This window comes from Phycodurus eques, chromosome 8, assembly GCF_024500275.1.
Source record: "Phycodurus eques isolate BA_2022a chromosome 8, UOR_Pequ_1.1, whole genome shotgun sequence".
Lineage (NCBI taxonomy): Eukaryota > Metazoa > Chordata > Actinopteri > Syngnathiformes > Syngnathidae > Phycodurus > Phycodurus eques.
In genome coordinates, this window is record NC_084532.1 from 4,130,510 (window position 1) to 4,141,560 (window position 11,051).

The window sequence follows — 11,051 nt, forward strand, 5'->3', positions numbered from 1 at the left end:
CAAATGGACATTTAAACTGATTTTGCTCACTTTTGAAAGACTCCATATTGTGTGTCTTGGCAGTTAGGTGAAAACAGACAAATGTTATTACTGCCTGTTGATCGTTTGTTATCAAATAATGCATCTAAGGCTCGATAGCAGCCAATGCAGCTGATGTGAGCAGAAGGCAACAGTAACAACATTTAGTTAGTTGTCTGTTGTGAATCTTGTCTCAACAGATATTGTAATTGGCAGACAAATGATCGTTGTTGATATTACAGTGGAAATTATGTTCTTCCATTTTCCTCCTATTTTGTAGTCCATAACAGCTGATGACAGCTTTTCTGAATGGTGGCTCCAAACCTCTGAGGCCTCTGCGACAATGTGCTGAGGCCAACGTCATTCCCATCTTTCATGAGGCACGAAGAGAACATTATTACGTTGATCCTGTACTATACTGTATGTGTATATGTGTTTTAATGACTTTTGAATTCACATTGACAATGCTGGAAAATGTCAATGTTTATGCGCTGTGCTCTGAGAAGGTGGTTTGAGGCTATATGTGACAACGCACTAGATATGTAAAACAAACAAGTTGTTAGAAATGTCATCAACCCCCTGTGAGTCCCAAAAGAATCTGAGCGTTTCCAATTTCTTGGAAACAGCAAAGGATGTGACCATGCAAGTCTCTGAGTGTTTGTGTTGGCAAACTCTCCTGTTTCCGTTCTGTTTTTCATTCATCAGACAGAGTATGGAAAAAAAATACATTTACTTTGGGTACTTTTGCTCTCCAATTAGTTTTTACATAAGTTGCTGAGTCTAAGATGGGTTACCACATATAGTTAGGAGTGATACCATATTAGGAGAAAAGGGAAGCCAATCTTTCAACAACCTGTTTATAATTACAGTCTGGGGTTGAAATACCACAAATATGTCTTAAACATTACATCATATGAAAGCTATGTCAGGATTGGGAAAATGTTTTATTGTGAAACACAATAGGATTTAATTTAAGTCATCATACTAAGAATTATTATTTTTTGAAATAAGAATTTTACAGCCTAATAAGGCAAGTGTGCAGGCCCATTTGATTAATATAAATAAATTGTAGATTCAAGTTATGCTTCTCTGTGTTAAATGTGATGTTTCATAAATGAAACATTCTGGTTAATATGAGAGTTTCCCCGACAGAAGTCGAATTGAGCATTATCGAACCAGACTGTAAATCCATGCCTCTTATTCAAGACTCTCAGGGTGACGAACTCAGGATTTGTTTAAAACAGTGGTGAACACAAACCTAGGAAACTAAATGACCATTACCGAAATACTCATACTTGGGACAAAAATGTTATACTGTGCACCTACAACTTTTATAGGGACAAATAAAAGGACATATGCTTTCTTCACCAAATCAATCACACTTTACTCTAACCAGTAAATCAAGTCAAAAAGTCTATACTCTCTAGATTTGCTTTAAAGAGACAGTTCAACTAATGTTCCAATGTATGCGTCTAAGTATAAAATACAAAATAAACAAAAATAGAAAATATCTGTCTTCAAGGTAGCCACCAGGAAAAACTCACTATCAGCATTTTAAGACTACCGCCTATGTTGTGATCTTTTATCTCAAATTTGCTTTGCCTTCATGTTTGTACAAAGTGACCAGTGAAAAATCTTTCCTCTTTTTATGAAGAAACATGTCTCTGGGAGAAAGCCTTGTCAATTCTCCATGGAAAGAATCATTGAATCAACATTTGTATTTATGAATAAGTTAGACACAGTGTTATGCAAATATATATTTACATGTAAAATAAATACATCTTCAGAAGTAGTATGTAGTATGCAGATATATATTTATGTGGTCAACTCCAAGACATACATGCAAGATTTTGTGACATATTCAGCACTCCCCAAGTCCTATTTGTTTTCTTTATGGCAACAGACTGGCAAATCTGTCCCATAGTGCAGCCTAACACTGGGCAATTCCCGAACCAAAAATTACTTAACAAATGGTGAATATGTAGAAGATAATATTGGGTTGATGAGGATACAAATGCTTTTGTAAGATAAAAACAACAACAACAACAACAGATTACATATGAGTATATCATCACACTTTGTGAACTCAAATTGAACACAAACTTTAAACCCACTACTGTTTCCAACAATGTTCACGTAATGTAAAAAAAAAAGCATCAATAAATGAATTTCTAAGGAATAAATAATGTTTTAATGAGTTAGGAGGAGACTGTATATATTTATCATCATTCAGATTCATTTTGGATTTTGTTATGATCAATGTTATCCATATAAGAAAGGGATCGACTTTCATTGGTGGGATCTGCAGCAAAGCAGAAATTCCTTCCCTTCTTTTTTAATGTTTGCTGGTATGTTAAGTCATGGCTTATAGCTGATTCAGTTTTCAACAATGTAAGTAAAAGCACATGGGAAAAACACCACTGCAGGTTGCTAATATCTTTGTGTATACTTTATAAAACCATATCGTCACGCAGTTCCCTTATTCTGAGACTCCCTCCCACTTGATTTCCCATCCAAGCAACGTGCACTTTAGTGGCAGCTGATGAGCTTGACCACTGAGCCAACTAGCCAGCAGTGTTCTCAATGATGGCTCTCACTGGAGCCAAAATAGGAGGTTGGTGGATACACTACCTAAACTTCTATTTGTGAGGAATGAGAAATGAGAGTTTTGTGAACATCATACATTTTCATTTGCAGGAAGGCTGGTACACATTTGATTTTATTAACGTGAATAATTTGCGGTACCTGATATCGTGTCATTGTTCAAAACAAGCAAATGAGCATTTTTACATGGGTTAACACATTTGGGAAAACCGTTACGATATAACAATATGGACCAAAGTATTGGGACACGAGGCTATTCCAAAAAAATCTCTTCCCTTTGCTCCCAGGAGAGCATTTGTGAGCGGTCAGTGATGTTAGATGAGAGGGTCTGCCCCACATTCTGCATTCTAGTTGATCCCAAAGGTATTTGATGTGGTTTAGGTCATGGCTGTCAGGTTCATTCATGACAAACTCGTCCAACCATGCCATTATGGACCTTGCTTTGTGCATTGAGGCACAGTCATACTGGAAGAAAGAAAGGCCTTCGCTAATTTTACAAATTTCTATTTAATAATATATATATATCCATCCATCCATTTTCTGAGCCGCTTCTCCTCACTAGGGTTGCGGGGGTGCTGGAGGCTATCCCAGCTGTCATCGGGCAAGAAGCGGGGTACACTCTGGACTGGTTGCCAGCCAATCGCAGGGCACATACAAACAAACAGCCATTCGCACTCACAGTCACACCTACGGGCAATTTTAGAGTGTCCAATTAATGCATGTTTTTGGGATGTGGGAGGAAACCAGAGTGCCCGGAGAAAACCCAAGCAGGCACGGGGAGAACATGCAAACTCCACACAGGCGGGGCCGGGGATTGAACCCGGGTCCTCAGAACTGTGAGGCTAACCAGTCGGCCACCGTGCCGCCATATAAATATATATATATATATATATATATATATATATATAAAAGTTATTTATGTATACTTGATGATTAGCATGATTTCTAGTCACTAAGACACTACCATAGAAGGTATGTTTGTATTTTTCTGAAGCAAGTGAAGTTATTTCATACTATATTATATATAATTCTTTATTTATTTTTGGTTTTGAAGGAATTAAAAAATTTAGTTTTGCCTCAGTGGCACCAGACCGTACCGTAGTTTGGTACGGTGCATAAGAGCTCTGCCTCCTTAAATAGAATTAAGTCTGAATAGCACAGCATAATTGGTCAGCTTGGATGTGCCAGACAAGAAGAGGATTTGAAACTGACTTGCTCTTCTTCATGTGAGTTGATTGGCATCGGTTTTGTCGAAATATTGATTATTTGATTAAGTGTATGAGTTCTGTAGCACAAGGAATATAATTTAGGCGGGAATTTGAGAGTCCAATTTCATCTGAGCAGCTCACTCGTTTAACTCATTGGTGCACTTTGTATCATATATAATCTTGAGCTTTAACACAAATTTCTAATCTTGATTTCTATTTTTAATTGATCATATTTGACCAAAAAAACTAAACTGAAATCGATTTACCACCTCTCCACCCAGCTGCTTAAGTCTCCTGCTCAGGTTTAGTTGACCAAGAGCTCCTGGTACTGCTCAGACCTCAAGAAGCGACCGAAGGAGTCTTTTTCCATCAGGGCGTGGATCCTCTTTTGGGCCAGGTCAAAAGTTTCAGGCGAAAGATCCACCAAATTCCTGAGAGTCACATCTTTGGTGAAATGGTCAATGTTGACCTGTGGCAAGAGAAGAAAGTAAATGCTGCTAAGACAAATTATGCAATTAGTTTATTGATTAACGAATGGGACGCTAGCCAAACCAAGTATACTATAGAAAATACAATATCACTACTGAAAGATGAACTGATTGGCATTATCAAAGTATTAAAGGTATTTTTATACCCTTAGTGTGTGTGGTGTGAAGGTGAAAATTGATGGCAAATCAGTATTGAAACTGGACCATTCATCCATCCATCCATTTTCTGAGCCGCTTCTCCTCACTAGGGTTGCGAACGTGCTGGAGCCTATCCCAGCTGTCATCGGGCAGGAGGCGGGGTACACCCTGAACTGGTTGCCAGCCAATCGCAGGGCACATAGAAACAAACAACCATTCGCACACACATTCACACCTACGGGCAATTTAGAGTCGCCAATTAATGCATATTTTTGGGATGTGGGAGGAAACCGGAGTGCCCGGAGAAAACCCACGCAGGCACAGGGAGAACATGCAAACACCACACAGGCGGGGCCGGGGATTGAACCTGGGTCCACAGAACTGTGAGGCTGACGCTCTAACCAGTCGGCCAGCGTGCTGCCAAAAAAAAACTGGACCAAATGATTCAAATTTTCTTTAAAAACAATTAAAACAAGGTGTGTAGTAAGAGGTGGTGCCGTATTGCTGAACAGGAACGAGGTAATCTGGGAGAGGAAAGGTTATTTTGGTTGTGTAATTTTCTGGCAATGCTTTTGCAATGCAACAAGTAGCCAAAGTTGTATATCATACCCCAAATTCACCAAATTTGGTCATTTTCAAGTTGCTTCAGTGACCAATATTGTTCACAAACCATCCAACCACTTATTTTGGTGAGAAGCTATTCAGAATGTTTTTCAGGGAATCTATCACAGTATGATGTGGAGTCTTGAGTATTGGATTGATTGGCCGCAGTTTTCTTGTAACTTTTTATTTGATTTCAACAAAAAATGAATGAATCACTGTGTAAATGGTTTATTTGTTTTTCATTTACTTTGCTAGTTAAGCAAACTGCCACCGTCATGCCACACTATTTTCTCCAGCCTTTTTCTACTTTTTTTTTGGCGTACGAGCAATCAAGTGCGAGAAGGGAAGCCTGACCTCTTTGGGTCCCTCGGACTGAATGTAGTCTTCATAGATCATTTTTGCCTTGGCAGCCATCTTCACTGGATTCTTGGTCTTCTTGAAATCCTCACAAGCCATCCAAAACTCAATATTCTCATCACTGAATTCAGACTGCAGGAAGCTACGGAAGGTAGCAAGACCATCTAATGAACAGAGGGGAGCATTATTGGTGTACAGCTTTATTTGGAAAGAAATGAATGGTATTTTTTCTAAAATAACTTCAGACGCAACAAGAGTTTAGTTCATTAAAACCCATTGTAATTCAGCACAATGCCCTTGAAAGGTTCCATTGTCTGATAAAGTCTGTGCTACTGATGATAAGCCTTCTGCTAGGCCCTCAGGCTTTTATCTGCCATCTACCGTAATTGCCTGGTTTGGTTTTAAATAGCTCTGAGTAGCAATCAAGCTGCTGTGGAAAGATACACAAAAAGACACACACAACACACTGTTGACAAGCTGTTTGCCAAACAAAAACACCGAGAAAAAAGGTAAAACGTTCAGTCTCTAGAATGCTACATAATGAGGACACAATTATCATCATCGAGATATATGTGTTGAGGGTAGTCGGTGTTATTAATACTGAAATACGTTCATTGGCTCTGTACTGCAAATATATATATCGCAGAGTATTTTTATCTGATATTTGACTCGGACCCTTCTCTCTAAATTTCAGTCCAAAATGTGTGGACATTTTTTGGTGTGTTTTGTTGAGAAAATTAGAGAATATTTTATTCCAAATGTAGACTGAAATGTGCGGCTTTATTAGGTGTTCCACAAACAATTTCATCCTCGCAGCGTATCTTGCACAACCCGTCAGGCCTTGATTATATTCCTAGACCTTTGCGACTAAGGTCTAGGGATTGACTGCAGCTGTTGCATTTGACCAGACATTCATAGCCATCTTTCAACCAAATCTGAAAACCTTTTTTTTTCTAACAGTGTTAGGTTATTTTTATTATTCTATTTATTCTTACTGTGTTTCTATATTGAGTCATATCCTCAATATGTGGAAAACAGGTTAGCGCAGTGGTCCCCAACCAATTTGGTACCAGAAATCTGTTTGGAAAAAGTATACTTTCTACTAATTTGAATTTTATGCCTGTAATTGGCTGGCGACCAGTTGAGGCACCAGCTCATGCACCACCCTAATAAGGACACGTGATATAGAAAATTGATGGATGACATTTTATGCAGTAACATCAGTCAGCCGTTTTGTACTTCCTATTGCATATTAGGATCAGCTAAATTACGCATATTTAAATCTTCAGGATAGGGTCGAATAGAGACCAATTTTGAATGAATCCCATCTAAAAATAATGTTCATAAGAAACTATCATCGCTTATGCAACTTGCAGGAAAAGTGTGATAAATCACTGCTGGATTCTTTTATACTCTATACTCTCCAGTGGATTTAAGACCATAACACACAGCCCCCCGTGGACCAATCCATATTAATTAACAATTTGTCTATACAACAAAAATACGTGCGAGCACAGAGAAAACATTCATATTGCTGCTCCAGTCAGTTCAACGAAGGCTTTGAAAGGTCATCTGCCACCCATTTAGCTTGTTTTCAGGATCACTCAATTGAAGTATTAGCAGGCGTGTTTGCTTGTGCTGCAAAACAAAACCAAACAAAACAAACAAAAAAAAACCAAAAAAACAAAGGCTCAAAATATATCATCCAAATTATTAGATTTGAATTTAAAGCCTGCCACACACTGTGCAATGCGCTCGTTCCCGATTGGACCGGTTCATCGTAAAAAAATGACAGCTGGCGGCTCACCTTTTTCGCACATTGAGCAATTGGATATGCGAGAATAGACACTCTGAATAGCCAGCCTGTATCGGCGTTTGATACTGTTCATACAGTATATTGTACTTTAGCACATTTATTAAACCATAAAAAGATAGATTCATAATTAAGGACGAAGCGAGTTGCTACAGAAATGGTGTGGATATTTTAAAAGAGGCTAACTGGCTCCCATTCATTTGCACGTACCCGGCGCGGTACATAACGCTTATGTACATTTAGGCTACCAGCTTTGCTATTTCATCCACAGGCAAATTATGAATTGTAAATTATAAATATAGTTAAGTATATTGTTATACAACACAATATTTGTGACTTTATATACTATATTGGTATGGCTTGGTGTGGCGCAGCGGGCGTTCTAGTTCTCACTGGCTTAAAACCTGGAAATGTATTTTTAGTGTGTGTGGCAAAGCTTATGCACATTTTGATTGGAGAGTTGCTACATCATGCAAAAAAAAAACAACAAAAAAACAAAAATCAGTGAAAACAAATTAGCCACTTATCAATACTGTTGCCAAACCCCGCAAACGGCGCGACAGTTCACTCGGGTTTGGCCGCATCGCTCGGTGTGCGGTAGCCTTTAGGCTGAGCTTTGATAGGTCGATACTTTTGTTACTGCAGGCAGTTTATTTTTTGTTTACTGAGGTTGCACCACATTCATACACATTTTTCAAATGTCAACAAAAAAAAAAACCAAACAAAACGAAGACAACTTGTGTCTGGCGAGTACACGACCAAAAAAAATATAAGCAAGTACCCTATCAAAAAAATATAAACATTGCACTGGTTGTACAGACTCTAAAGGGATACAAATTAAAACGCCCATTCCAATATAAACAGTCTCGCAGACAGACCCCAGACCTCAAGAAGGCATTGTTTCCTGTTTGGGAATGTTTAGTGTTCAACCTAAGATCAGCTGTTGTATAATCGCCAAGGAACCTTTGAAATAATAAATAGTATCAGTGTCTGGTCAAATGTGTACGCAATAAAGTAGAGCTAATGCAAACCAGCTTTCCAAGCAACATTGTTGTGTACGTGTATCACGTCGCACGTGCAGTATTAATATATGCTTTTGTGTGTGTGTTGCGACAGACAAAGTGTGACTGAGATAACAAGGGAGTAAACTTACAGCTGTTGTTCAGTACTCGGTCCAGACTCTCACGCCACTGAGCAGCTTCGTCACACGGAGGTCTGTGCACAGAATATTTTAGGTCAACCAAACTGTGGGGCATCTTAATGCGCAATTAGTATGCTTAATCAAATAGTTATTTTTCTGTTATTTTGGAATACAGCAAATTATTTTCTGTCACAAAAAAATATGATTTTCCACTGACTTCAAACTATAATTGAATTCATATTAATTGAGGGGTATTTAGTGGAACCATGAAATATGTAATCGCTTGAGTGGAATTACCACTTAATTATTTTTTAAGTATTTTTTATTTTATTTTGTACTTTTTTTTACATAGGATATAAATACAACCATACATAACAAGGTGGCAAAAAGCTTCCTATCAGCTGCAGGATTTCCCAAAAACTACATGGTTAATTTTTATTTGTCAACACATTCTGCAATGCCATGCAATGCATGTAACAATTGAAAAATTAAACATAATAAAAACACAAAGATCCTGTTGCTGCTGATTATTTCATGTTCAGGGATTTGCCAGACCTGACCATTTAACCTGATTTGACCGGACCTTTAACAATATGATAATAATAATAATAATTATCATATATATGTATCGGGTGACCATCCAGGCTTTATATTGAAACCATAAAATGGCAAAAATACAAAACAAAAACAAAATATTTGAATATTCAATCTTAATTTACCTACAGTATAAGACTAACTTGAGACAATAACAATCGCGATCACATACCACAGTGCTAAAACCTTTTTAATGTTTTAAACCTTTAATCGTGTTCCTGCTTGAAGCTTTGGCTTGCTACTTTACCACACAAAATCATAAATCGCAAACATCCCTTTCCCTACACTCAAGCGAACAAGAAAAAATTGTTACTTCTGCAGCTTCTCCGGCTTCTTCTCAGTTTTCTCCGGATAGGGAATGATGAGGTCGATTGCATTTTCTGGCTTTTGCAGCAAAACTCCCAATTTTGACTTGATCTCTTTAGCCCTGCAAGACATCAAGCAGAGTAGAATGAAATACCTTATGTTAGTGTTTTTTACTATAGTCATTATAAAACCCTCGAGGGGAAATTCAACGTACACTCTGCTGCACGTATGGCATATTTTGTTGCACACCACACATAGAACCTGATCACATACATGCAGGCATGCAAGGAGAGGAATCTGTGTAGAAAGGACATTCAAACAGTGCTGCACTTCTTGAACTGAGGGCGCCTTGCTCAAGGGCACCTTGACAGTTTTTCACATTTTCACATTTTGTACAGTAAATCATGACCCTCCGGTTTCTTAATGCTTTATTATACACTCGCCAATATACTGTACTGTACACATCTATGATAAAACGGTGACGTGCCAAAATAATAACAAGACAAACTAATAAAAATCATTAAATTGGACAAAAGCACACACAAAAACTTGCTGCTTTACTCATTTTACAGTTTTGTCGTTAGAATGATATTTTTCTGCATAGATACAATATATACTAGATATATACAAAATGATGAGCAATTTTTAACAAAGCAGTATGAATATTGAGCACGATTAGTTTTTCCTCTCATAAAAAAAAAAAAAAAAAAAAAAAAAATGTTTGTCACCCCACCAGGATCATTGTATTTATCATAACAATGTTATCAGTAATATTACATGTGTGTATGTGGGGGGGAAGAGAGGGTGGGGGGGGGGGGGGTAGTCACACCAGCTAAACCATTTTCTGGGAGCAGTAATTAAAATTCAGGTGTTATGACAAAAATAAAGATGCTTCTAAAGATTAGGCTAATATATTTCATCCCTCCAATACAATTGCTAGGACATAATCTTTTCAGAGAAAGTCCAATGTAGCGTATATATTCCAAGTAAGAGAAATCTCTAATTATATGAAAATTTCCACTTGCAGGTAGGGCTTACCTTACAAGGCAGGTTTGGGGCAGGGCAGCTAATCCTTTACACATTTTGCACAATCTTCAGGCACAGTGCTCAAAATGTTGTTTAATCTTCAGTGTTTTAGTCCGAAGTGAGTCTGAGAGTACCTCTTGCTTTCTGGTCCTGGTTTTAAACACACACGGGTTTTATGCAGACAGCCTCTGGGCTGTGGGCCAAAAGTGAAGCCAATCAGACTGGAATGTGTGTAGCGCTGGCGGCTGCAGAGCCTGGACAAAGAAGGACAGGTGATTACATTTGAACACCTTTTTAATTGGGATTTCAGACTGCTGTGGACCGTTGCACCATATTCATTTTTTATTTCAGGTCTGTTTATATTCATTCAAATTTACTCATAAACATGGCCACCCACACATATCCTGCTCTCGTAAATGTGCGACTTCTGAAGAACTCTTTTCCAATAAGCTGAAAATCTTCAAAACATAATGTGAGAGTTGTCAACTTTAACAACTGTGACATTTTCATGGAGGTGTTGTTGTAATAATGGATTTAAGGGGAGTTTTATTTGACAACAGCAGAATCTGTGGCAATAACCGACATACAGGCTGTATTTAAAAACGAAACCAGAGCTGTTGTTTAGGACCCGACCGTTTTCTTGGAAAAGCGAAATGAAGCTACTGAGCGTGATGATTCGTAATATGTTTTTGCCAGTCCACTATGGCTGGGCACACACCCAAAAAAAAAATTATTGTCAGGACTGAATCTTACAC

At 38.0% G+C, this 11,051-nt stretch overlaps 1 protein-coding gene across 1 annotated transcript; it reads right to left on the reverse strand.

The window, feature by feature from the left end:
- Positions 1-1,721: 1,721 nt before the first annotated feature.
- On the reverse strand, positions 1,722-10,458 carry LOC133406538 (regulator of G-protein signaling 5-like). Its single transcript, XM_061684208.1, has 5 exons — positions 10,309-10,458; positions 9,278-9,391; positions 8,383-8,444; positions 5,414-5,580; positions 1,722-4,299 (listed from the first exon to the last, which is right to left on the reverse strand). Exons 1-5 carry the CDS (start codon positions 10,350-10,352, stop codon positions 4,135-4,137), a joined length of 552 nt encoding a protein of 183 aa, XP_061540192.1. The 5' UTR covers positions 10,353-10,458; the 3' UTR covers positions 1,722-4,134.
- Between the last annotated feature and the right edge of the window lie 593 nt (positions 10,459-11,051).